This window comes from Prunus mume, linkage group LG7 (genome assembly GCF_029339155.1).
Source record: "Prunus mume cultivar Tortuosa linkage group LG7, ASM2933915v1, whole genome shotgun sequence".
NCBI lineage: Eukaryota > Viridiplantae > Streptophyta > Magnoliopsida > Rosales > Rosaceae > Prunus > Prunus mume.
This window is the reverse complement of record NC_142704.1, coordinates 5,915,619-5,942,463: the sequence shown is the minus strand read 5'-3', so window position 1 is coordinate 5,942,463 and position 26,845 is coordinate 5,915,619. Positions and strand designations below refer to the sequence as shown.

Below are 26,845 nucleotides of genomic sequence, written 5' to 3'. Positions count from 1 at the left end.
TAATCTCAGTCTAAGTGTCGAGAGAAGACTAAAGTGTGACGTTTGTTACATTAGAAAAACGCAATTAGATTTGTTCCATTTGGACTGATTTAGTTCATTATCTTTAAAAATTAACAAGTAATATAGTAAATGAAAAAGTGAACAAGTAATATAGTAAATAAAAAAGTGAAACAATATTACAAAATAGAACATACACGTACCCACACCAAACCGGAGAGAAATTCTTATGCAACGAGGATGGTAGTAATAATAAGACGTGGGATAATTTTTTTCACACGCGATAACTTTTTCACACGTCATTTTGTGTTATTCTTGTTAGAAAGAAATATATTTTTTTACCAATGGTCCCCAAACCTTGACGTGGCAACCAAACCACCTCCGTCTTTTTTTTTATTTTCTTTTTTTTCCTTACAAAGAATTACAGGTCCTTAGAGATTCCCGAAACCGACAAAGATCAACGTTACATAGCTCCAAATCATGACAGCACATCCTGACCCCCAAAATCAACGGCTCAGTTGAGTTATTCGAGTCTCTCTTTCCACAGTGACCACTGATCGGAACTCACAGTAAAGCCACGTAGGCAAAGCACGAAGTGTCATAGCCCGCCACCGCAGCATGCTCCATGGCCCAGTAACCGGCTATTCCGGTCTCCCATTCCCCCCCCACCCGTTATATATTAAAACCCTCCATTATCACATCTCCGTGCTCTTCTCACTAACACACTCTCTCTCAGTCTGCCATTTTTCTCTCGAAGCTTCTTATCCAATCCGCTACCATGGGTAACGATTTTGATAATATTATCGGATTCCTTTTTATTTTCGTCCCATTTTTATTCGATTTAAATTATACGCGACCTTGAACTGATCTCAATTGTTTTTAATTTTTATTTTACAGGGAAGATCAAGATCGGAATCAACGGTATTTTCCATTTTCCCGCTTCTTTTTTTTCTCTTCTAAATTTGATGCATGGGGGATGATTTTTTTATTTATGCTTTTGTATTATTTTTAAAAATTAGGATTTGGAAGGATCGGAAGGTTGGTGGCCAGAGTGGCTCTGCAGAGAGAAGATATTGAACTCGTCGCCATTAACGATCCTTTCATCACCGGCGACTACATGGTATTATTTCTTTTTTTTCCTTTGTATTAAAATTGTTCATGTTTTTTTTTTCTTTGAATGATCATGATCATTCAAAGATATTTGATCAGAGTTTTTAGCCGTTAGATTAGTTAATCAGGTATGGGTTCTGCTTTTGTGTCTTTGGTGGAACAGGTTTACATGTTCAACTATGACACTGTGCACGGTCGCTGGAAGCATAACGATGTCAAGCTTAGGGACGCAAACACCCTTCTCTTTGGTGACAAGCCCGTCTCTATTTTTGCTGTCAGGTATATTATGCAATCCGCGGATAAATTTTATATTCCATTTTACCAGTACTGATACAAGTAGAATACAAGAATTATTTCTTAAATAACTCTGCTTTTGCATCACTCTTTTTAGGAACCCAGATGAGATCCCATGGTCTGGGAGCGGAGCTGAATATGTTGTTGAGTCAACCGGTGTTTTCACCGATAAGGAAAAGGCTGCTGCCCATTTGAAGGTTTGCAACTTATATTTGGTTTCAACTTTGCTTGCTTAATTATGTTATGTGATATCTTCATAAGCTGTCATATCATAGTTTTCGTTGTTGGGATTGCTTTATTTTGTTTGAGTTTTTAATTCTTGGTTTTCAGTCTAGCTTCGATCTATGCTTCTGGGCTTTTTGAAGGATTGGACGTAATATGTTATTAATTTTGCAACTTTGTGGAATTTGGATTGTGGTATTTTTAACCTACAGAATGTGATTGGTAGGTTATATCAGTGTCAAAATTGCATTTGTTTCCGGGTGGTTCTGGTGGGGATAGCAAGTAATTCCTCAAGTTTATGATGAGCCTTCCGTGTTTACTCTCGAGTATTGAAGTAAGGAGTTGGTGCATGCTAGAAATTGGTTTGTTTAATGATTTATGATTGCTCGCCCAAACATGATTTCGGTGATTCTCTTATGTTTATCTGCCGTTTTCTTGGGTAAATGTATTGTGGTCATGTGTGGTTAGTTGCCTTAGTGTATTTTCTTTGTTCGACTATCAGGGTGGAGCGAAGAAGGTTATCATCTCAGCTCCCAGCAAAGACGCTCCTATGTTTGTTGTGGGTGTCAATGAGAAGGAATACAAGCCAGATCTTCATATTGTTTCCAATGCTAGTTGCACGACCAACTGCCTTGCTCCCCTTGCAAAGGTTCATATCTATCTGATTTTCTGTGGTGGTGTGTAAGGCGTTAGTTGATGGTAGAGTTTGATGTCTTACAATAATATTCTTGTATTATTTTGTAGGTCATTCATGATAGGTTCGGTATTGTTGAGGGTCTGATGACCACCGTTCACTCCATTACTGGTGGGTTCTTTGTTGTAGTTTGCTTTCCAATTTTTCGGTTTTTCGTCCATGTTTCAAGTGTTCAGTTTGCTTTTCTGTTTTCTATGATTCAGCCACCCAAAAGACTGTCGATGGACCTTCTTCTAAGGATTGGAGAGGTGGAAGAGCTGCTTCATTCAACATCATTCCCAGCAGTACTGGAGCTGCAAAGGTAAAAAATGCATGTGATGGTTTTTTTAGACCCTCCCATATTTGATAATGGCCTTCTTTGTTTTTTGTTTCAATAGTTGACTAGTTCTCGACTGTTTGTACTTTTAGTTCTGTAACTCATTATGTATCTTGGCTTGCGAAGGCTGTTGGTAAAGTGCTGCCTGAACTGAACGGAAAATTGACGGGAATGTCTTTCCGTGTTCCTACTGTTGATGTCTCAGTGGTTGACCTTACCGTGAGGCTGGCAAAGTCAGCTACTTATGATGAAGTCAAAGCTGCCATCAAGTAAGAGTAGAGAAGAGTTTTCTTGTTCATATTTTAGATAGTTCTTTGTTTAACCAATTTATTTTGTGGTCAGGAACTTATGGTGGATTACAAAATCTTATCAAAACTGTCTTGATAATGTTTATCTGCTTGATTTTTTTGTTCTCTTTCACTTTCTAATATATTATATGGTTCACAGGGAGGAGTCTGAGGGAAAACTGAAGGGAATCTTGGGTTACACTGAAGATGACGTGGTTTCCACTGACTTTGTGGGGACAGCAGGTACATGGGAATATGAATTAGTCCTTTAAATGACTGTCCATAATTTTGGAGATGAAATGGCCATACATTTGGGACGTGGGCCTTTCTGTAAGATATGGAAAAGAAAAAAAAAAGGTTTCTGATAGTGATTGATAGAAGTTCTGTGTCGAATCCTTATCTTCATTGTTTTTCACGCCTGTCAACTGCTGCCGTGCCAGCCTTGTAATATAACACTAAAACGGAAGTGGTTTTTTCTTATGTTAATTGTGCAGGTCTAGTATTTTTGATGCAAAGGCCGGAATTGCTCTGAATGATAACTTCCACAAGTTGGTCTCATGGTACGACAATGAGTGGGGATACAGGTAATTGAACACCACCGTGTCTCAAATTCAGTCTCACATGACGTCCTTCTCTAGATGATCTTCAACTTCAGCCCGGTGGCATCGTGTTTTATGCTCATATGTTTGGTAATTTTCTGTGTTCTCATGTTGTTTCCTTTGATGCTATTGCAGCTCCCGTGTTGTCGACTTGATTTCCTACATCGCATCTGTTGATCATGCTTAGGCAGCAAGACTATGACTGCATCTCTATCGGATGCAGTGTGTTACCGGAGTTATGCATATCGGTGTAGCCTTCATGTTAGTCGGTAGCGAAGGCAGTGTGCGAAAATAAGACGAATAACGCGGAATAGTGGTAGTTATTTAGGTTTCGGTGTGATCAGGATTCAGGGGTGGTGAGTTTCTCCCCATGTGTGTGTTTTAAAAGATGGACTTTGAGATTGTTCTGTGCCTGATTATGTTCTTCACTGTGTACCCATTGGCTCAGACTTCATGTTTTATAACCCTCTCCCTCGCTCTCTCCCAGCCCCTCCAAAATCCAAAAGTAGACTCTTCCTTTCTACATCAGAATTTCTTTTGTAAAAATGTTTAAACGAGTTTGAAACAAACACGGCCTTTCCCCTAATTAAAAACAATTGACTTTTATATACACACAGGAAGCAACACGTGAACAGAGTCTGGTAGTTAGTTACGACCCTATTCAATCACAATTTATATTTAGGTTACACGTTATGGGGACAAACCAACATCTTGTTTTGGGTCGCCCAAACACGATAGAGAGGATTGAATTCTGGGTGTCAGTTTACCCGTCAAACCTACTCACAAATATGTTTTCAAATGTTTGTTTCTTTTGAATTAGTTATAAGTCTCGTTTGGTGAATCGGCCTAGCTTGGACTTCTGTGTTTTAATTAAATTGAACTAGTATCACATATGCGACTCATAACGACCAATTTGAAATTAGTTTAAAATGAATGAGACGTAGAACACTTTGAACAGTATAGTAGACAATGAATGTACTTCAATTCTCGGAAAAGGCTTTTTTTGAAAAATCAATGATGTGATTTTGGGAAGTTTTTCGACGGAAGTTTGATGTAGAATTGTTTGGGAAAAAACGTTTTTCAGGAAAGTCTAGACTAGATACCTTCCCAATTCGACCAAAAGAAGAAGACTAAATACCTTCCCAATTCGACCAAAAAAAAAAGAGACTAGATACCTTCATTCAATACACGTGGTATAAAATAAATGAGGAAAACAAGAAGGGAAAGTATCTAGCATTCTTCTTTATGCATTTTGTTTCCTATTTGATTTTAGCTTGTTTCCCGTTAATTAAGATTTTCTTTTTATTTTTATTTACATACAACCGATATTGGAATAGGGGAATTTGAGCACAAGTACTTTGAGTACAAAGATAATTGTTTTTAACCACTTAAACTTCAAACTCCCTGCTAATTAAGATTTCTGTTTTGACCTATAATTTTCACCATGAACTCGACAATTTTATATTAAGGTAATGTTAGTACCAAACAATCCAAAGAGTTAGAATTGTAAATTTCAAAACCGGCCAGTCAAAATAATTCAAGTGTGATTAAAAGGAGGTAGATCACCCTCAATTCTTCCGTTCAAATCTGCAAATAAAGGGTTCAAACTATTTAAAAAAAAAGTAGGCTAATTCACAAGCAAATTGACAAGTGCAACAATCCGTCAAAATAGTAACAAAAAAAAAAGGCCGTCAAAATATTAAAATAAATATGTAAAAAAGAAAATATAAGAAGAAAAAGGCCCGTGAAGGAAATATTAAAAGATGGAAATTAATGCCCGGCCCAATCCACGTGTCTGCTTAACCCAAAGTCCGTATCATAACAGTTCCGTCATTCAAATTCTGCTTAATTTTCGATCTATCCGCCAATCTTCCCCTCCACATTAACCCCCTTTAAACCTCTCTCTTTCTCTCTCTCTCACTCTCACATCACCTTCTCAGCTACCTCGTCAGCTCTCTCTCTATCTCTCTTTCTCTTTCTCCGTATCTGAAATCCATCGTTTTCTTTGACAATGCTCAAATTGCTTACCTTCAAACCCTAGACTTCACCTTCCATATATAAATCAATCTATTTTTATTATAATTTCTCTGTATCAAATTTCTTTGTTTTGTACAATTTGTATCGCGAATGGCGACCTCGGCGTTCAAATCAACGACGAAGCGGACGCCGATCGGAGCATCCAAGTCTCCGGCCGAAGACTCGGATTCATCTAATCGGAAGTCGTCTCACCGGCGCTCTCGGAGCCTGAGCTGCTTCTCGCGCGGGTTACCGGAACGGACGCCGGCGGTTGAAAATTTCGATGACAATCCGGCTCCCAAAGGAAGGTTCGTGAACACGGTCAGAGGCTCGGGCTTCCCGGAGATCAGCCTCGACGACCTCGCCATCGAGCTCTTCGACGCCTCCGGCGACCGAGGCCGCTCGATTGCGCGTGGTTCCGAAGCTACACCTACTTCCAGCGCGTCGCAGAGACGAGGGAGGTCGGTTTCGAGGCACGGCTCGAGAGTGGGTGGTGGTGGTGATGTAAGGGGCAGTGCGAGTAATAATTCAGGTGGAGGAAGGGTAATTTCGGAAAGTAAGGGGAATTCGAGGCCAAGGCGATCGGTTTCTGTTGCTCGGTATCAGATGAGCGATTCCGAGGTGAGCATTGGTGTCTTTCTCCTTTTATTTTCCCTTTGCATTTAGATTTTTTTATAATTTGAATGCACATAGTTAAAAACGTTTGGATAATAGATACAATTGCTTTATGTGCTTAACAAATATGCTATTGCAAATTAGCATAACCTACTGCTCAGAGAACCTTGCAAACGACAATTTGAATGTGCAATGAAAGATCTTTTAGCCTCATTACATAGACTGTAATGCTATTCAACATTAGAGAGAATTGGGATTTATGACATTGATATAATATATTATTCCTGCACTGTTGAATTAAACGATCATGCTAGCTATGTCAGATTAGAGAAATTCTCCAACTCATTTATTTGTTGCTTTATTTTGTATTCGAAATGGCAGAGTGATCTAGACCACAGCCAGAATCACAGCACTGCTAAGTCAAAGAACTTAAGTAGTGCAAACAACCAGACACCCTTGTCCCGCAAGTCAACAGATTCAAATTATAGACAAGGATTGAGAAGATCTCTTAGCCAGAAAGATTTTAAGTGCCATGATGGTTACTCTGTAAGTCTTTCTCCATTTATTGTGGCCTATATTGTTTGAAATTTTGTCTATTATTATTTGACTTTGGTATCACTGAGTTGAAGTCTGGTATAAAAGAAGCTCCTGGACAGACCATTTCTGATGGTTGGGGTTGAACTTCTTGAACTTTGATATTTTCTTATTCTGTCATTTACTGTTTTCCCGTCAGAATAGTTTTCATAAGTGAACTATGTTTTGAGATGATTTATTTGGGCCTTTCAGAGCCAGTCTTCGGTTGTAACTGATGATGAGGGGAGGGATGCTTATTCCAACAAAAATGGGGTTGAGAAGACTATCCAAGCTGTGTATTCAGAGAAGAAGGTATATTTTTAAAACATTATGTTATGAGAACCACCTCAGTTTAGTTCTTTTATCTTAGTCGTTTCTTTTTATTTTCTTGTCACCCCTTAGGCAGAGCACCCTGTTGGTAATGATGTTAAAAGTGGATTTTATGAAGCAATGCGGAAAGAACTTAGACATGCTGTGGAAGAGATTCGGACAGAACTTGAACTTGTCTGTATTATAGTGTTCTTACATCTTTGTTGCCGATTCATTTTATCTCTGTTCTGCTCCTGTCTTATGCTTCCTAAACTTGGTTCCTTTGTTATCTTTTTCAGGCAAATGGGAAAACTAAACCCACTGTTTCAGCAGCTGGTGATTTACGTTCTAACAGTAAAGATGTACTTCAGGCAGTTTCTTCAATCAGGAAGAATTACTCTTCCAAATTGGAACAGGTATTAATAATCTTTATTATTCTACTTTGCACCATTTGAAGAAGTTTGGCTACTGATTATCGGTTTTTACAGTCAGAAAAACGAAAACAAGATTTATTAGCTGAAATAGTACTGGAGGAACAACATAGTAGGGAGCTCTCTAAGATTGTCAAAGAATTGCTTCCTGAGCCAAACAACATTGTTGGTGCAGACAAACCATTACGAACCAGAAGGGTACCATTCTGTCTGATATACGCTGCAGGATTTGCATGTTACTTTGTTTGTCGTAGAAATTATTATTATTATTTTTTCTGAGGGACTGGACAAGTTGATTCTGTGACTGTGTAAATTAACTTCTGCATTTCACTTTTTCAGAGGAGTAATGACAGAGGTAGGGTTTCTAAGCGACTGACTGAGGAGGCAGAAAGATATATTGAGGACTTCATTTCAAATGTTGAAGACACAGATATATCATCGATTGATGGAGAAAGGAGTGATACAAGTTCGAGTATAGGCGGAATAACAAAGACCGAAACTTTTCAGAATCCAGCTATGTCGACTCCTCTTCCTGTTGCAATGGATGGGGTTGTACTGCCTTGGTTGCAGTGGGAGACTAGTAATGATGCTACTCCTATCGGATGCAAGAATAAGACTGAGTCCCCAGGGATCCCAAGAATTCTACCATGGGATAATAGTGCTCAGGTAATACACGCTTGTTAACCATGCTTGTTAGAGTACTTCATAGCTCATCTTTGGTTTATAAAGTCTAGCCCCTTTTGACTAGTATTGCATGCTTACTTTGTGAAGTTGATGACCTTACTATCATTATCTTCATTCATGGTTTTCTCTTCTTGTAATCTTGTCTCAATTTTCTTTAAAATTTGTTTTGCAGGGAGTGATCAGTGTGCAAGAGCAAAGTAATCAATCGTCTAGCAGCCGCGGAAGTTGGAGCCCTGGAATAATTGATGCCCTGTCAATTAACATCATGGAAGATGCAGGAAGTAAAACTGGAGGATCTGATAGTTACGAGTGCCAATCACGCCTCAGTGGATCAACCGGTTCGTGCTTTGACATGGAAGAGTATCTCCAGCTTAAGAAGAATGATGATTTGCTCTTAGAAAGGTTGAAGCAACAACAGAGAATTAGTTCCGGTGGTCTCCTGCTATGTAATCGAATGCTTTTTTAGCATAATTTGTTTCTCTCAGGATGCTTTCACTCCGTTGTAAACCACAGTAATAACTTTGTATAGAATTTTCATTTTGCTTTACTCAGTTGTTCAGGTAGCAATTGATATCTAACCAATACAACGTTTGATTGCATCAGATAAACTACATAAAAGTGTTTTCAGTTTTGGATATAAAATTCCCCGAATTTTGCAATAGATCCAGAGTTTTTGTTACAAATGTTAGGAACAATCGCCCAAGTGATCAGTGTACGTAGGTTTTACGTACATTTAAGCGTGTGGGCAGCTGTCACGTACATTTAAGCCTGTGGACAGCTGCCGAAAGTTAACCTCTCCGGTGGTTGGCAACTCGCATTCTTGAATTCTTGAGAGAGGCACGTAAAGTGTACTAACAGGGGTTGACACCTCAGATTGTTCAATGCGTATGACTAGAAATAGATATAGATTTGCAACAAACACTTGGGTTAGGTCATGTATCTCGTCTTCTAAAACAGTTTAGTTTCCGTCTTTGTATCCTTTGAGGAAAGATCTTTGCCTAATAATTAATTATAATGCGGTCCTACATATTTCAAATCAAAATTCTCGATGGAAAAGGATTCTACAAAATTTAAATATTTTGGAACAAGAATTTCAGTCGCACAAGGACTCCATCAGAAGAACTTTCAGTAAAAATAAATCAAGATTAACCGAATTTGACGGTGTGTTTTTTACAGTAGAAATCAAAAGGTTAAAATCAGACCTTTCAAAAATATATGAGCAATCAATCAGACGGCTGAAATTTGTACAATCAATACGAAAGTCCAAATTAAGAAAGGAAACAAACTCAAGAGTCTCATTATCCAATTACGTATCTATCTCAATACGGAAAAAGGAGTTTATCTTGTGTTGTAACTTATATATAGCTGCCATTGTGAACTGAACTTGTGATATTTGAACCTGAAAAAGATGGAACAAAGTCAAGAAACAAAAGATATCAATGACTGGCTTCCCATCACAAAATCAAGGAACGCAAACTGGTGGTACTCTGCTTTCCACAATGTCACTGCCATGGTTGGTGCTGGTGTGCTTGGCCTCCCCTATGCCATGTCTCAACTTGGATGGTAAGTAACCCACGCAAGCTTTCGCTATATTGTTTTCGTGTTCAATACGACGTTGTTTTGGGGTTTTTATTCTTATACAAATGATATTACCACTTGACCTACAAGCTCTTTTGAAAAGCGTTACGTGTTTATAAAGGGTAATATTAGTACCAAAAAGAAAATATTGAAGGATGATACTTTTCCCAGCTAATGAATTACGTGTTTGTTGTCATATTCATGTATATAGAATTTCAGCATGATAAAATTATACATACTTTTACAGCAATTTACTGAATTGGATTTGGTGTATTATGGTTTTAAGCAACATGCTTTTGCTAATATGTTCAAGATGACGATATTAGGATGGGTTAAATAAACCACTTGACCTACAAGCTGCTTTGATAAGCGTTCCGGGTCTATAAAACATATTATTAGTACCAAAAAGAAAACATCGAAGGAAGATACTTTTCCCAGCTAATGAATTATGTGTTTGTTGTCATATTGATATGTAAAATTTCAGAATGATAGAATCATATGTATACTTTTATAGCATTTTACTGAATTGGGTTTGGTGTATTAGGGGCCCTGGAGTTGCTGTGCTGGTTCTTTCATGGATTATTACTCTGTACACCTTATGGCAGATGGTAGAGATGCATGAAATTGTGCCTGGGAAGAGGTTTGATAGGTACCATGAGTTGGGGCAGCATGCCTTTGGAGAAAAGCTTGGACTTTGGGTTGTGGTGCCCCAACAATTAATGGTTGAATGTGGAGTGTGCATAGTTTATATGATTACAGGTGGCACTTCCATCAAGAAGATTCATGATACTCTGTGCCCTAATTGCAAATCTATCAAAACCACCTACTTCATCATGATCTTTGCCTCTGTCCACTTTGTTCTCTCTCACCTCCCTAGCTTCAATTCCATAGCTGGTGTTTCTCTTGCTGCTGCTGTTATGTCCTTGAGGTACATATATATTTTTTTAAAAAGATATAGGCAACTGCTTTTGCTTGATGAATCTTTAAGTGAATATTAATTTCAGTAAGGGTGCTTTTGCAAGTGCTTCTGCTAAAAGTGATTTTAGTTCATCAAACACTTTTATTAGGAGTGCTTTGTTGGAAACACATAAAGAAAATCATTAAAAAGCCAGAAAAACCTCTTAAATAGGCCCTAAGATTCATCAAGAGAGCTTGTTCCAAGTGTTCTAGTGTTAAATTATAAAGTTCAAATTCTGTCTCGCTACAAATTAATCTGCAGAATTTGGTTTTAGTCAATGTTGTTTTTAATTTTGAACTATTCCACAGCTACTCTACCATTGCTTGGACAACTTCTGTGCACAAAGGGGTTGATCCACAAGTGCAGTATGGTCCCAAGGCTTCAAGCACTGCAGGAAATGCGTTCAACTTCTTTAGTGCTTTGGGAAATGTAGCGTTTGCTTTTGCTGGGCACAACGTGGTTTTGGAGATTCAAGCAACAATTCCTTCTACACCAGAAAAGCCTTCCAAAAAACACATGTGGAAGGGTGTGTTTGTTGCTTATGTTGTGGTCGCATTGTGCTATTTCCCTGTTGCTCTGATCGGTTACTGGGTGTTTGGAAACAACGTCGAAGATAACATCCTCATATCATTGCAGAAGCCTCGTTGGCTTATAGCTGTTGCTAATTTCTTTGTTGTTATACATGTCATTGGAAGTTATCAGGTACAATACTTATTTAAATTTATCATCTGCATAAAAACTTGTTGATTTCTAGTCGTCTTCTACTTCTTCTGTTTTCTTCATGGATAACAAGTTTTGGTAATGCATTTATGTAGGTCTTTGCAATGCCAGTGTTTGACATGCTGGAATCATTTCTATTAACAAAGATGAAATTCAAGCCATCTATGTTGCTTCGCTTCCTAACACGAACCGCATTTGTTGGTAATTAGCATTTCCCCGTCTTAACTATTTACTTAATCCCTGCGTTCTAACATTGTTAGAGATGCGATCAACAACGTGATAGTTTTATTTATTAACCATTGATACTCATATTTCCGATTGCAGCATTCACCTTGTTCATCGGAATCACATTCCCTTTCTTTGGTGGGCTTCTCAGTTTCTTTGGAGGATTTGCTTTTGCTCCCACAACATACTTTGTAAGGAACCATAAATATATGATCATACTGCATTAGTTTCTTAAACAGCAAGAGGTCCTGCAATTCCCATGTAAATTAAAACATCTAAACTTTTCTTCTTTTTATTGTATTGCAGCTCCCTTGCGTCATGTGGCTTGTCATCTACAAACCAAAGAAGTTTGGCCTTTCTTGGTGGGCTAATTGGGTAAGCTCTCAAGAAATTGAAGTTCAACTTTTTTGTTTGCATGTCTTTTTTCTTCTTTCCATTTTTACAGCTACTAATTTGATGCTGTTTTTTTTGTTTTTGGGTTTCAAATGATAGCTCTCCATCATAGTTGGAGTGTTATTGATGGTTTTATCTCCAATCGGCGCATTGAAGAACATCATAAGTCAAGCCAAGGATTTCAAATTCTACTCTTGATTGTTGACAAGTTGCAAGAAGGGAGAATCCAAGTTCAAATTTACATAGCAGATTTTTTGTAATTAGTTTATGACCGATGTGATGAGATAGGTTACAGCCATGGCTGATGGGTTAGCTATTATCCTTTTACTTGTTTTTAGGGTTTAGGGTTAGCTATTATCTCTCTGCATATCCTTTTACTTGTATTCAGCAGCATATATTCACAGCTTGCTTGTTTGCTGGATATGCACAGAGAGAGAGAGAGAGAGAGAGACTCAATCTAAATGTCAGTCTATCTTTCAATTATTGGTTTTCAATCAGTTACTGGATTTTCCAAATATCAAATGCATGATCTAAACATATAATACTATATTTATCATACTTATGTTCATATAGTCACTGCCATACATCAACTAAAGTTCACAAATTTTTGGTACTAGTAGTGATATAGTCATGTGAACTTTCATGTAAAACGTGGAGAAATGCCTAAAATATGTGAGATTATCACAAATAGAAAATAATTGTATCATAAATCGTCCTACATATATATATACTCATGTAAACAACTGATCGTAGCATTCTTCTTGCATCGATATCTAAAACGATTAGCCAATGTAAGCCCCACTTATATAAGTGCACTTCTATTAAATAGATTGTTAACTGAAAAAATAGCATAATGAGATCATATTTTTTTTCAAACTATTTAAAAATAAATAAATGAAGACAAAGAAAAATAATTAAATAATAGAAACAATAAAAAATAAATTACTTTATCCACTCAACAAATCCAAAAGAACAGTCTTTCACTCTGAGCTTCGACTCTCACATGCACTCTCTCCTCAGTCACTCTCACAGCAATGCAAGTCCTCCAAACCCCTCACCAATTCTTCACCTTCCCTAAAACCCTAAACCCTAACCCCAAACCCCACCCCAAGCAGCTCCACCACCACCTCCAATGGCGTCCTCTTAGCTTCTCCAAACCCAAGGCCTTTAGCTCAGACGAGTTCCCAGTGGACGAGACCTTCCTCGAGAACTTCGGTCCAAAAGACAAAGAAACCGAAGACGAAGCCCGAAAGCGCAACTGGGTCGAGCGCGGGTGGGCCCCATGGGAGGAGGTCCTCACGCCCGAGGCCGATTTCGCGCGAAAAAGCTTGAACGAAGGCGAAGAAGTCGCTCTCCAATCCCCAGAGGCCATCGAAGCCTTCAAAATGCTCAGACCGAGTTACCGCAAGAAGAAAATGGAGGAAATGGGCCTAACCGAAGACGACTATTATCGCAAACAATTCGAGATCAAAGGCAACATACCGGAGCCGTTGAAGACGGTTTGGGCCGCGCCGCTGGTCGTCCGACACGTGCCACCGAGGGATTGGCCGCCGAGGGATTGGGAGGTTGATAAGAAGGAGCTAGAGTATATAAGAGAAGCGCATAAGTTGCAGGCAGTGAGGGTTGGATTGGATGAATTGGAGAGAGAGGCGACGACGGAGACTGATGATTTGTGTTTGGATAGGTATAAGGTGTTCTTGAAGCAGTACAAGGAATGGGTCGCTGCGAATAAGGATCGATTGGAAGAGGAGTCGTATAAGGTCTGCAAAGATTAAAGCTTTTTATCTCATTGCGTTTTTTGGTTATTTGTTGTTGTTAATTCGTTACCTATTTACATTATTTGTTTTTGAATTGCTTGGCTCAAGTTAGTCTCAAGCACATTTGGGTATAAATTGGAAACTTGGTGAAAAAAATATATTAATTGGAGTGAATTAATTCTTTAAGTTTGATAATTAGTAATGAGTTGAATTTGGCCTTAAATTATGCTTCTTCTTTTCTTCAATGACATACAGTATGACCAAGATTACCATCCGGGTAGGAGGAAGAGAGGCAAGGACTACAAAGAGGGCATGGTATGATGGCTTTGTGATTTTTCGTTTTGTTCCCCCCTCCCCTTCCCCTCCATTTTGCTTCTACTTGAATTACCCAAACATGTTGACATTGGTCTTCATTTTCTGTGCAGTATGAACTTCCATTTTATTATCCCGGACAGGTAAGTAATTTACTTTATTTATAGCGTTACTGGAAGTGAACTTTTAAATCTCACCCAAAGAATGTTGAGATGATCATCCTTACAGAATAATTATGTTTTATTTACACGTAACATGCTATGTTGTATAGACCATTTTCATTATCAGATCCATTAGTCCAGAATTCATAAAAGTAAGAACTGCACAGTGGAAATATAATGGTTGATGACACAGTGGAAAATGCTAATGCAGATTTGTGAAGGAAAAGTGACAGCTGTACATCTATATCAAGGAGCATTTGTGGACATTGGAGGTGTATATGATGGGTAATTATCATTTTTATGCTTGTCCTGTTTAGTGTTACTGAAGTGTTTTTGTAACTGGACGTGCTATATTCATTGCTGGAAGTCTTATCTTCCACTTCCATTTTCAGCTAATATACAGTGACAATAAATTGGAAAGATAAAAAAAAAAGTTTTTACAAGAGTAAGGATTTAAAAACTGGCATGTGTATTTCAATGCAAATTTTCCTGCTAGATTCATGTGTGTTGATGTCTGTCAGGTGGGTCCCTATAAAAAATAATGATTGGTACTGGATCCGTCATCACATAAAAGTTGGTATGCCTGTCATTGTTGAAATTCTGGTGAGTTCTGTGCTTCAGTTTCTCTATTTTTATTATTTATTTACTTCGTATCCTATTTTTCATGGCACAATTGCTACTTACTACTGCTGATTGAGCTTTGTTACATTTCTTGTGGGTTTTTCTTACTAAATTTTTCTATTGCAGGCAAAGCGAGATCCGTACCGTTTTCGGTTTCCTATTGAAATGCGTTTTGTCTATCCTAACATAGACCACTTGATGTATGTCTTTCTATGCTCAGACTTACAGCTTTCCTCCACCTTCCAATTCTGTTTTGCCATGCTTCAAGGTGCAGATTCTCTTCAGTCTTATTTGCTTCTTAAAATCTAAATTTCCATCGACACTTCCAGATTCAACAGATTTGACTTTTCGCCAATATTTCATCGTGATGAGGATACTAATCCAGATGAATTGCGGGTATGTGCTTTTCCTCTAACATTTCACTTTTTCTACCTTTCTCCTAGATCGATTATAACTTAGTTTCTTACCTTCAGTCATCTTCTTACAGTTCAGCACTCTATGAGCATTTAGGTCTTAGTATTTATATCAGCACATGCTTATGCTTTTCATCTGGCTTGTTTCACTTTTTAGCGTGATTGTGGAAGACCTCCTGTACCCAGGAAGGATCCAAAAGACAAACCAGTTGAGGAACCTTTATTGTCAAATCACCCTTATGTTGATAAGGTAAATCTTTGATATCTGAAATGTTGTTATGTTGCCTTAAGTGTTTTTTTTTTGTGAGCATGGAAATACTTTCTTTGTCTTGCCCTTCAATTTAATTTGACTTTCCACTTTGACCATTTAGCCATTTGACTTTCATTATTGTCTTGATGCAGTTGTGGCAGATACATGTTGCTGAACAGATGATTTTGAATGATTTGGAGGCTAATCCCGAGAAATACAAAGGCAAAAACTATCAGAGTTGACTGATACTGAAGAGTTCAATTGAAGAAAATAGTGTTGAATATACAAAAGCCTATTATAAGAAAACCTTGATACCAAAAGTGATTCTGGTGAGCATTTCTCCTGTGACATTGTATCTTGTTAGATGAATCTATGATATGGCATTTACTTACTGTTCTTCATATTTGTTTGCAGAAAACTAGTGTTAAAGAACTTGACTTGGAGGCTGCCTTTGCTGAGCGCGAGGTCAGCTGTTCCCCTGCCTGTTACATTTATATACTTGTATTATCTTTGTTCAAGCACTGTATTGAATATTATCTATACTTTTTGTCTTCTTCTTTTTTTCAGTTTTTCTTTGATGGTTGATTTGAAGATGGGACTGTTGTGTCTTTTCTTTTATGAATATTGTCATGCACTGTCACACTTAATCTCTCTGTTTCTGATACTTATATTATGTGTCTTCCATCCATTTTCCACTTATTAAAATGCATTTTTCTGAATATTGATTCTTATATGCTATTGTTTATTCTAACTTAATATGAAATAAATGCCTGGCTCCCAAACAGTTTTTATAGTTTGGTCGCCATTGATGGATTTAAAAATGTATGGAGGTTCTGTAGGTTTGATATATAATATTTTATGAAGTTTAAAATGCTGTGGCCAGCCAGCGATGTATTACCCTCAGATGTTGTGAGTACATGGGATGCATGTATTTGCTCTGACCATAATAATCTTAGCTGAGAAAAGAATGCTATCCCTTTTTGTGATTTGTTTTTATTATTTTCCTGCAGCTACGCAACAGACTAAGAAGAGAAGCAAAAGAGAGAGGAGAGGAATACAAAGTTACTAATATGAGACGTAATGATGAAATGGATGAGTATGACTTTTTACATTGGCGCAGATCCTTTGAGGAAAGAGAAGCTCTGATCAGAGACATAAGCTGGTATTGCCCTCTGTGTTCCTATATCTTTTTAATTTATGTCAGAAATTTACAATCATTTAGGTTTTGGGTACTCCCCATTGTGGATATTCAATATCAAATGTGTTTCTGATTTGACCCTCATGAAATTTCTTGTTTTATTTACTCTAAATTGGGGAGTGAATTGTCCCGAAGTATTTAATTACATAGTCAAACTTTAGCATAGAGGAACCAATGGTCGCCTCGCCTGTGATAAGCGGGTCAGTCACATTATCATGGTTTTGATTCCATAATATGATCAATGCAATTAGACTGGTAATCCTGCAATGTCGTGTGACTTTGCATCATATTAACTCTCTTCTGGGCTGCCCTATTATGATTTTGAATATCACTTTTGTTTTCTCTCACACAAACCATGCACACCCACACTGAAGCTGTATGCAATAACTGTTATGATTTTCTCTGCAGCCGCAAAGCTCTTGGTCTACCACTTGAAGAGCCAGGAAGGTATGTAGAATCCAGTTACTTTGGGAAGGATCAATATGACCCGGCAAACCCTCTGTATCGGTATGACTACTGGGGAGAACCAAAGAACTCAGAGAAGAGCAAGCAAGAGCGGCTGACAGACGCTCATAACAAAGCTATTGTGGGAAAGAGCACTGTTTGGTATGAAATGTCATATGACGATTGCATCAAGCAACGAATGCAAAGAGAAGCTAAGGGAATAAAACCAAGAGAAATCGATGAAGAAGATTCAAGCGGAGAAGACGATGATGACGACGATGACTTTGATTTCAGCTTCTTAAAAGAAACCAACGTCGATTTGTCGGACCAGCCTCATGTTAATGGCACCGAATCTTCAAGAATTTCGGACGAAGGCATGTTTGAGGAAGAAGGTCTATAACTGGTACATGGCTACGGTGGAACAATGTTATCTGTACAGTAGTTGGTATAGAAGAGAGGAGCAGAGTTGCCCACGGCTAATCCCATTTTTGTTGCTAGGAGATATAGCATATATAATATATAGTTTCTCATTCTTGTGAGGAATTAGGTTGGGGTCCTGTTAAATGCTGTTCATTTCCTATAACCCAAAATTTAAAATTACGGAAAATGTAAAGGACAAGGGGAAGAAACAACAACAAAAATTTATGTTGGGAATTACAAATATGTTTCTTTTTCTTTGATGGATTCTTTAGTAGTTAGTCGTAAACATTTGATTGGCACTTTGAAGCAAGCCTATACTATAGGCTTAAGATTTTCTACCACCACACAAATAACAACAAAAGTCTTCATATGCAAACCATATAAACGATGGGTTCGGGGTATTAAATACACAGCCTGAAAATTTCAGCTAGTACAGTAGAACGCTTTAGTATCATCTGGAGACTGAAACCGCTACACAGAAATAAATCTTTTTTCTCTTACACTGTTCACAAGTGTCAGACTTTGATCCAGTTTTAGTCGTGGATCTTGAACTAATCTTGAACCCTACAAGTAGAAGTCGAACCTTTCTTTGACTCGCCTACGTCTATCTCAATACCACATTCTTCTATTAAGGCTTCGCGGAAATATTCACCATGATAACTATCACTCCCATCAAAAAGCGTTGTCTGCGGTTAAAAAAAGCGAGACTCAGATTTTCATTCAAAATATAAATCCAGATCAGCCATGTTGAGCAACAAATAATAGCAATGCATCAAGCACACCAAGCCAGCATTGTTTTTATTTTATTTTTATATTTGTAGTGAGTAGAATGCAGGTATGTACCTCAACGGCAAGCTTAACCCATAGCCGGCAGTAAGGATACTTAATATAAACATACCCCTTCGATGAGGGGTCGTCATCCTTTGCAAATTCACTTGTGTGAAAATCTGAACGACGAACAACTGTATGAACTCCGTCTGGGTATGTCACCACAACCTCATCAGGGCAACTAAGACCTAATTCCATTAATATATAGCAACATTATATTAGATTTCAATATTAGCTTGTTATTATATATATAGAGAGAGATATTGATGTCAGCAGCATGACCATATGAAAACCCCAACATGCAATGTATAAGAGTGACACGTATGAGAGTGACATATACAATAATGCGGCCAATAGCTTTACAAAGTGGTTAAAAGATTTGCCTAAACCTAAAGGAGGGCTACATGGCCTTTCGATCAATTAAGCTTTAACACCAACTGATGACACAAATTGAAATAGCTCAGTGTGTTTATTCGAGAAATCTGCTGATTTGGATACAACAATTTTTAGATGAGATAGCTCACTGTCATCTCGCATTTCTTTATCAATGATTCTTTTGAATGTTATTTGTTCGTTTATGTTAAATTGTGTTGTTGTGCCGATAAAAAGAGGGGGGGAAAAGCAAAGAGAGTGTGAAGAATCAAGAAAGGTTTAAGTAGTGTAGTTGCAATCTTTTCAATTTTAATTCCAAATTCAATTGCGACTGTTTACAATAAATCTCCCAACCTCATAAAAAGGTAGTAAATTGTATAAAGAGTTTTTCTATTTAAACCATACATTTTTCTTCGTTTACCCCAATTCTTAAATCATTAAGCTTTATTATTGTGTAAAAAGACAAAAGTGGTCATACAACTTAATACTTACTTCATACAACTTTATTATTGTGTAAAGTACTAAATCATAATAACATAAACTTACTTCATCCCAGTGCTTCACTTGAGCAAGACGTGGGTAAAGGGGTGTCTTCAAATTCACGAACCTTATAGCATTAGAAACTGCCACCAGTTTTGGCTGCATTTTACAAAAACATAGTTAGACTAGTATTTCCATATGCAACCAATGAAACTTTGAAACAGTGATATTTAAATATTATAAGTATTTCCATTCGCAACCAAGTAGCTGAAATTTAGAAATAGTGATATTTAAATATTATAGGAAGAAAGCTGATAGAGAAGGGACATGAACACATGCTAGACAGCCCGCCGAGAATAACGCGAACGAAAAATCTGCACGTTGATTGATCAATTGAAATTTTAGAGATGCTTCGCCTGTCTTCACATAATCAGCATTGGAATCATTGGCAAATCTGTACTGAAATGAGAGCAGCAAGATCTCAGTACTACAATGTTTAGTTAGAGCATGGCATTGGAATCATTAGCAAATCTGTACTGAAATGAGAGCAGCAAGATCTCCGTACTACAATGTTTAGTTAGAGCATATATAATCTAAGAGGTATAGTTGTCTCAAATTCCAAGAGAGAAGTATATTGCAATAACCCAAACCTTTATTGGAGCTGAACATATATTTAGAGCCTCTGCCTATTGTCGATAGATGGACAGGTCGATGAGCTGCCAATTGCTTTCAATCAAGACATACTGTTCTGATTGAGCATTTACTTAGCTCTGCCCTAGCTCATTTAAAATTTAACACAAAACACCCAATTATAGTATAGTTACATTTCCACTTTCTGTATATATATATAACTGTCAGAGCATATTGAATTTGAAAGCATACCAGCCGTCAAAGGTGCTGACCGAGCCTGATAAATATGCCTCCATTGCTGAAACATAATTCTTGAAACTTACATGCAGACCTGAGGTGAACTTCATGCTTAGCTTTTGCCCTCTCACTGCTTCCCTCAGGCAGTCCCCATAGTGAATACTCATAATCTATCCACAAGGAAATCTGGAACTCCATTATAATCTGATTTTTCACTTACATTTAATGAATCTGATGTAACTAACTACAGAACAACACAAACATTCACAACTAAGCTAAACCTCAGGCTAGACCCAAAAAAATAAAAGAAAGTTAAACCTCAGGCACTTAATGCTCGACTGAATGTAATGCTAAAATGACCACGTATCATGAACCGTAAACGCTAAGATTGCGAGGAGCACAAGGCTCCTCACTGAGGCTAGAACTGAATCAGCAACATTATACAGCATATAACTCAGGTCTCAAAGAATTACAAATATCGTGAAGGCACTTAACCCATTGTAAGAGCTCACCTGCAGTTCTGAACTGCCACTTCTGCTGCCCTGTATAACCAAATGATCAAGAGCTGGGTCAATGACCCTATTCCAAGGTCTCATACTAAGAATCCCAGCAAATAATGGATACAAATCCTCTCCAGAACCCTAATTTTGCACTATTTTTTTCTATTGCATTGGCATCAGCAAAAATCAAAGCCTGCAACAATCATAACAACATAGAGAACACAGCAAAGTAAGTTGCTAAAATATGGAGGAAAACCATTCCAAGAAAAGCGCAACGGGCACAATATCCACCAACTGTATGAGTACGACAGAGATGTAAGACACTTCCACAGTCAACATCATATTCTACATGGACTTCTGAAATAATATTTCTCAGGGTTTAGAGAACATAGAGACTTGAATTTTTGATGAAACAGGGGGGAAAGAACCCCAAAACCCAAACCAACAGCTACACAACTCGAACCAAATAGAGACTTGAATTTTCAACTACTTATGACCTGACTATATTGTGCTTCATAATTATGGCCACAAAGTGCATCTACTTATGGCAAACCATCACTATCACAGTAAGTTTTGGAAACCCCAAATATGATTGGAATCACACAAATACTACCAAACAAGTTTTCAGCAGTATTATAGTCATCATCGTGATTCAGATGATAAAGATATCATGAAAGAAAATATGCCAACTCACTCTCATAAAAGTGCAGTGGGTAATCACCTAAGAGCGAGGCAATGGTTTACTTTTGGTTGTGGTTACTAAAAATTAAAACCAAAATAACATTACTGTATAAATTCTCAAATGATAACCTCAACAACACAGGAGAGTCTCACCTAGAATGTTCTTGCCGCTATAAGGCTATAAGGCAGAGATCGGGCTAACAAGTTGGCAGCATGTGGGTCACAATGCACAAACCCGTGTTTGAACATCATTTCTGCAAAAGTTTCACTAACCTGCATAAAGTACATTATGTCTGAGTTTCTTTTCTTGCCCAACTTATATTATATCCTCACAAAGAAATTGAAGCACAAACAATGAAAACATAAAGGGGCACAGGAGTCCAAAACCAGCCTTTACTGAGGGTCTATCTGTTTTTTCAGCTTCAACCTTCAACTGCAGACCCAAGGGTTCAGGCAAAAGGGAAAAAGAAAAACATAAACGTAACGTGGTGGTTCCAATGTCCTAATACCCTTCATTCATTTTGCAAAGTTAAATCAATTTGCACTATTATATAATCGACTACTGTAGTCAACAAATGATGAAGGGGATCTTTGAGAAGCAAATGTAATTCTGAATGGAGACCAGTCCAATTTTTTTTAAACATGATTATCAAAATATAGATTGTCAGAATTTGACATGAAGCTCATGGACTTACTAATCTTGCAACTTCATCAGGTCGAATTCCAAGTCTTCTGATGGTCTTAGATTCCAATAGACCTTGGTGCATATACATAAGCTGCAATATGAGTAGAAAGCTTCTGAAAATTTTCCAAGCATTTCTCACTGTTCTTGGCCTCATTTATGAAATCTAGTTCCTGATTGACACAATAACATATGACCACATGACATATGTGTAGTGATAGAAAGCTACTTCACGGGCACATTACGAAGAAAAAAAAAAGCGTTTTGTGCCACAGAAACTTGTGAACATATAAACATTTTAGACTAATTGACATATAATGTGGACAGATCTCTACAAGTTTACAGAGAAGCCCACCAAGGGTGAGACATTTAAGCAACATGCCCTTGGTAAACTTTCACGCATCTCATCAATCAACCACCTCTTTAAGAATGAAAAAACTGCAACGATTACCACAGAACTACCTGTAATCTAAAGAAGGGAATCACTGGTATTGGAATAGGATCAAATTCAGCGAAAATCTGCTAATGTAACCACAAAGAAATTTGAAACTCCATTACAATCCAAGCAGTTTCACTCAAGTTTAATGAATCTGATGCAACTAACTTCAAAACAACACAAAAATTCACAATTAAGCTACATTGACTGCAAATGAAGATGTAAGAAATATTTTCAACAACTCATACAAACAAACAGAAGGATATAGTGGGGGGAGAGGGTATGTGTATTTATATATATATATATATATATAGAGAGAGAGAGAGAGAGAGAGAGAGAGAGAGGTTGATGAGTGAGAATTTAACTCCACACAAAGCAGAAGTACCAAGTTTTAAAATTTTATAAGATGATACCTTTCCTCCACCAAATGAAGCTGGAACTTTAGCATCATCTGATTCACTTTCAGAAGAACTGCCAGAGTCAGAATCTGTGAAGAAATTACATCATGTGAGCAACACCCAAAATTGTAAATATAAGAGTCGTTCTATTTGGAACAAAATGCTGGAACATTCATGAAAACCATTGTGATAACACAAGTATCTTATAGTTTCATAAGAGGCTACACAGATATTCCTGAAATCACTTATTTGGCCTGTCAAAGCAAACCATACAGGAAGATCACCAATAACACAAAATATTTTGATTCAAACTTTTTAAATATTGTAAGCCCTGGAAAACAACTCATATCTTGTATTTATTGTCTGGCCCCATAGCATTCAGGGAAGACATTAATTTTAAATAACGTATAAGAGTCTCTTCAAACAATAATGTACGAACTTTTTTGTATGCTTCAATTTATAGTATCACATAATTACAAGATATATACTAAGGTACAAAACTAATGAGGGCACACTGCAACAACTCCATCCCATCATATACCATGAAGGAATAAACGTGGTCAGGATAATCGTAGAACTTTTAAAATCTAAATTTTTCCAGATTTTGCAATAGTCACTTTTATGTTGTAAACTTATTTCAATATCCGCTAACACCATATCTCAGTATTTGCAACACATCTATTACAGCATTGGGGGTCTAGTCCTTTCCAAAAAGTTCTAGTCACTAAATGAAGTCAACTGTTCACTCACATAAAGTACGATACACCTATTCCTTAACTAGAAGGACATAACTTACATTACCCTTATTCCTTTTTTACAAGATGAGTAGACATAATTCTAACAAACTGGGAGAAAGAAAACAACACCAGCATTCCAAATCAAGTGATCCACACTTTCTCCAGAAAATCTAAGTCAATATTATAATGGTTAATTGACAAAAACATGCGCACGTTCTTTCGATTTTTTTTCTTTAAAAACACAATAACCTAATTTCTAACTCTCACATCAAAATGACAAAAGAGCCTCTTGAAGTGCCATTGAAATATCAGAAATACCAGTTTCAGAATGATTAAGATGCCACCTCTTACTCATAAAAAGACGTACACATTCAATGATATCAACTCAATGTAGAACTAATGGATTCACATAAAAAAGTGTCTCAAACTGAAACATACACAACAACGAGGTGCTGCAACCAAGGCAAAGGTTCTAAAGCATTAATTGCTACTCGGTACAATTGAATTTCACTTATTTTCTTTAATTGTTGAGAAGACCATGTTCCAGTTTACACCATGGCAATGCAAAACATAACCTATCAAGCAAGCAACATACACAACAAAGAGGTGGCGATAGAATTTCAAACATTTTCTTTTAACTGCTGAGAAGAACATGTTCCAATTTAACACTATGGTAATGCAAAACATAGCCTATAAAGGAAGCAGAACAGCTAGACAATAATAGAAGACAGTTGACACTAAAATGAATGGCTTAGGGAGACAGGGATAACAATCATATCTTGCAATGGTCAAGGGAGACAGGGATAACAATCATGGACTGTAATATAACTCTCACACTGCACCTCAGACTTCATGTGTATCTATGTGTGTGTGTGTGAGACAGAGACAGACACAGGGCATTTAGTAAAATAATAATTTGCATAGGAGGAAATATGTACTTCTCAACAGCATATCCTCTGTCTAACAAGCTCCAAAATTAGAACATTGAAAACAACTTATAAACCTACATATGTGAAAAGTAGGTAGAAACACAAACCACTGGATGAAGAGCCTGATTCACTACTGGAGCTACTTGAGCTACTGCATTTACTGTTTCTGTGAGATGGATCTTTCTCTATCTCCACTGGAGGAAAGCTTGAAATAGGAGCATCGTTCCCACCAACAATATCCACTTCCTCATCACCTCGGTCATTGCCTGGGTACATACAAGTCATAACAATCCGTGCTGTTGGAAATAAGTTCCTTGCAGAAGAAATTTTTTTAACAGTTCACTAAATGAATATTCATAGAGCTGTTATTGAAAATGAACCTTTACATGGTTGCATTGATGAGTTGCTAAATCCTGACTCATTAAGAATCTGCAGTAAAAAAAGGTGATACACCAATAAGAAATCCACTAATTTAAACAGATAACACATGCAAACATTATAAGAAAAAACTATGAACATACCTCCATTTCACAAGGTTCAGCTTTCGCCTGCCTTTTCTGTTTCTCCAGCAGATGGTCATCCAAAAGCTTCCATAAGGCAAACAAGGTATCATCACTAAAAGCTTCAAGGTCAACCTCGATCTCATTATCATTGGTTTGCCCTTCACTATGAGTCATGACTATGCTCTTGTAGGAAATTAACAACATTTAGAGGCACTTCTGCGTCCAGCAAAGCCTCCAACTCCATGGTCAGTTTAGCCTTCTCCTCATCAGTCAACATGCGTTTCAGAGCTTCAGGCTTAACACTAGTATCATTTGGTGTACTTTTCTTCTTTTTTGAGGGTGGCATAGGTGCAGCAGTCTCAGTTTCCACGCGAAGAGCCGCTCTTGAAGGCAAAGACTGCACATCAGTAGTAACTGGAAGCTTCTTCTCTATGCCTTTCCGCTCTTGAAGGCAAAGACTGCACAAGTTTACAGAGAACCCATCAAAGGTGAGACATTTAAGCAACTTGCCCTTGGTAAACTTTCACGCATCTCATCAATCAACCACCTCTTCATGAAAGTAAGAATGAAAAAACAGCAACGATTACTACCACAGAACTACCTGTAATCTAAAGAAGGGAATCACTGATATTGGAATAGGATCAAATTCAGCAAAAATCTGCTAATGTAATCACAAAGAAATTTGAAACTCCATTACAATCTAAGCAGTTTCACTTAAGTTTAATGAATCTGATGCAACTAACTTCAAAACAACACAAAAATTCACAATTAAGCTAAAGGCAAGGCTAAGGCACTTGATGCTCGACTGAATGTAATGCTAAAACGACCACGTATCGTGAACCTGTCAGAAGTGAGAGTACCGAAGGCGATGTCATGGCGTCGCGAATAAGGCCCGGGTTAACGGTTGTGTAGAGTCATGGCGGGGTCGTCGGAGGTGACGACGGTCGTCGGAGGTGACGACGGTCGTCGGAGGTGACGACGGTCGTCGGAGGTGACGACGGTCGCCGCCGCTCCGCCGCCGATGAGCGTGGTCGCCGACAGAAAGAGCTTCGTTCGAGCTCCCCGATGCCGTGTTGCTATTTTGCTATAATCCGCGGTTTGGTTTGGTTGATTTTGGTAAATTACAATTTAAATCAAAAACAGAGTGAAAATCATTTAAAGCAAAACAGAGTGTAATTATAATCTTTACTTCAGAAAAAGAAGGGAAATTACAAATTTTTGTGAATGTTCGAAATAAAAAAAACAGACCGATTACCTAACTCTTCATTTTTCCTAACCTTTTTTTTTCTATATTTTTTTTTCATTTCTAAAATTCTTACATGACTTAACCAAATATCTCATGAAGCTTTTCCAAAAGCTTCTCAAGAATTCCACCTTCAGCCCCCTCCGTTGCACCAGCACCGTTTCCTCCTTCATCACCAGCAACTCCACTATCTGGCTTCCCGTTACTAGGACCAGTGCCACCTTCAGAATGCTTCCCATTACTAGGACCATTGCCACCTCCAGAATGCTTTCCATTATGACCGCCGCCGCCGCCACCGTTAGCTCCTTCCAGGCTGGGTTTGGCAACAACTCCATTCTCACGTCCATTACCATTCTCTGGTTTCTTAGCATCCTCGCCTCCGGGGCCGGAGCGGCTCTTGATGACGGGAACATGAGGCACCTTTGGTGGAGCCGTCGGTCTTGGTCCCAGTTGGGTGCTCAAGTCTGGCTTAACCCGCTCCTCTAACAATATTTTGCACTTTTGAAGGGTTCGCTGTTCCACTTCTGTGAATCTACACCCCTTAGGTCTGTTCCACTTGGCATCTTCATTTTCAGCAAATGCAAGCACTGTT

At 37.8% G+C, this 26,845-nt stretch overlaps 5 protein-coding genes and 2 long non-coding RNA genes across 11 annotated transcripts; 4 read left to right on the top strand and 3 right to left on the bottom strand.

The window, feature by feature from the left end:
* Positions 1–661: 661 nt before the first annotated feature.
* On the top strand, positions 662–3,954 carry LOC103338023 (glyceraldehyde-3-phosphate dehydrogenase, cytosolic-like). Its single transcript, XM_089041835.1, has 12 exons — positions 662–779; positions 895–918; positions 1,017–1,117; positions 1,271–1,386; positions 1,499–1,598; positions 2,126–2,272; positions 2,368–2,428; positions 2,521–2,618; positions 2,760–2,902; positions 3,081–3,161; positions 3,412–3,504; positions 3,655–3,954. The coding sequence occupies exons 1-12, from the start codon at positions 776–778 to the stop codon at positions 3,704–3,706; spliced, it is 1,020 nt and encodes a 339-aa protein (XP_088897961.1). The 5' UTR covers positions 662–775; the 3' UTR covers positions 3,707–3,954.
* Positions 3,955–5,352: 1,398 nt separating this feature from the next.
* On the top strand, positions 5,353–8,694 carry LOC103338024 (uncharacterized). Of its 2 annotated transcripts, XM_008241201.3 has the most exons (8): positions 5,353–6,156; positions 6,532–6,696; positions 6,937–7,035; positions 7,126–7,227; positions 7,332–7,448; positions 7,521–7,661; positions 7,803–8,129; positions 8,320–8,694. In XM_008241201.3, exons 1-8 carry the CDS (start codon positions 5,647–5,649, stop codon positions 8,611–8,613), a joined length of 1,755 nt encoding a protein of 584 aa, XP_008239423.2. In that variant the 5' UTR covers positions 5,353–5,646; the 3' UTR covers positions 8,614–8,694. The 2 variants fall into 2 exon arrangements, with proteins under 2 accessions (XP_008239423.2, XP_008239424.2); XM_008241202.3 differs by lacking the exon at positions 7,126–7,227 and having other exon boundaries at positions 5,386–6,156.
* Positions 8,695–9,554: 860 nt separating this feature from the next.
* LOC103338025 (lysine histidine transporter 1-like) lies at positions 9,555–12,536 on the top strand. Its single transcript, XM_008241203.2, has 7 exons — positions 9,555–9,710; positions 10,270–10,653; positions 10,992–11,385; positions 11,499–11,604; positions 11,728–11,819; positions 11,935–12,003; positions 12,121–12,536. Exons 1-7 carry the CDS (start codon positions 9,556–9,558, stop codon positions 12,217–12,219), a joined length of 1,299 nt encoding a protein of 432 aa, XP_008239425.2. The 5' UTR covers position 9,555; the 3' UTR covers positions 12,220–12,536.
* A 445-nt stretch (positions 12,537–12,981) lies between these two features.
* Positions 12,982–17,855, top strand: PDE312 (Nucleic acid-binding, OB-fold-like protein). The gene is given in 14 exon segments (XM_008241205.3): positions 12,982–13,781; positions 14,034–14,093; positions 14,204–14,233; positions 14,463–14,536; positions 14,773–14,854; positions 14,999–15,072; positions 15,202–15,268; positions 15,443–15,535; positions 15,688–15,754; positions 15,757–15,797; positions 15,799–15,864; positions 15,950–16,000; positions 16,546–16,697; positions 17,142–17,855. Coding segments are annotated over 14 exon segments (2,019 nt in total). The 5' UTR covers positions 12,982–13,055; the 3' UTR covers positions 17,578–17,855.
* Positions 17,856–17,947: 92 nt separating this feature from the next.
* Positions 17,948–19,481, bottom strand: LOC148915321 (uncharacterized). The gene is made up of 3 exons (XR_016128506.1): positions 19,344–19,481; positions 18,441–18,613; positions 17,948–18,283 (listed from the first exon to the last, which is right to left on the bottom strand). It is a non-coding gene; the product is annotated as an uncharacterized LOC148915321 (long non-coding RNA).
* A 117-nt stretch (positions 19,482–19,598) lies between these two features.
* LOC148915320 (uncharacterized) lies at positions 19,599–20,388 on the bottom strand. Its single transcript, XR_016128507.1, has 3 exons — positions 20,160–20,388; positions 19,928–20,052; positions 19,599–19,736 (listed from the first exon to the last, which is right to left on the bottom strand). It is a non-coding gene; the product is annotated as an uncharacterized LOC148915320 (long non-coding RNA).
* A 268-nt stretch (positions 20,389–20,656) lies between these two features.
* LOC148915319 (transcription factor GTE10-like) lies at positions 20,657–25,557 on the bottom strand. Of its 4 annotated transcripts, none has more exons than XR_016128504.1 (7): positions 25,029–25,557; positions 24,888–24,936; positions 24,615–24,773; positions 22,857–22,930; positions 22,021–22,180; positions 21,479–21,598; positions 20,657–20,837 (listed from the first exon to the last, which is right to left on the bottom strand). XR_016128504.1 is itself a non-coding variant. In XM_089055717.1 (6 exons), the coding sequence occupies exons 1-5, from the start codon at positions 25,212–25,214 to the stop codon at positions 22,067–22,069; spliced, it is 582 nt and encodes a 193-aa protein (XP_088911843.1). In that variant the 5' UTR covers positions 25,215–25,530; the 3' UTR covers positions 21,503–21,579; positions 22,021–22,066. The 4 variants fall into 4 exon arrangements, 2 of the variants coding, with proteins under 2 accessions (XP_088911843.1, XP_088911844.1); XR_016128505.1 differs by having other exon boundaries at positions 24,894–24,936; positions 25,029–25,515; XM_089055717.1 differs by lacking the exon at positions 20,657–20,837 and having other exon boundaries at positions 21,503–21,579; positions 25,029–25,530.
* Between the last annotated feature and the right edge of the window lie 1,288 nt (positions 25,558–26,845).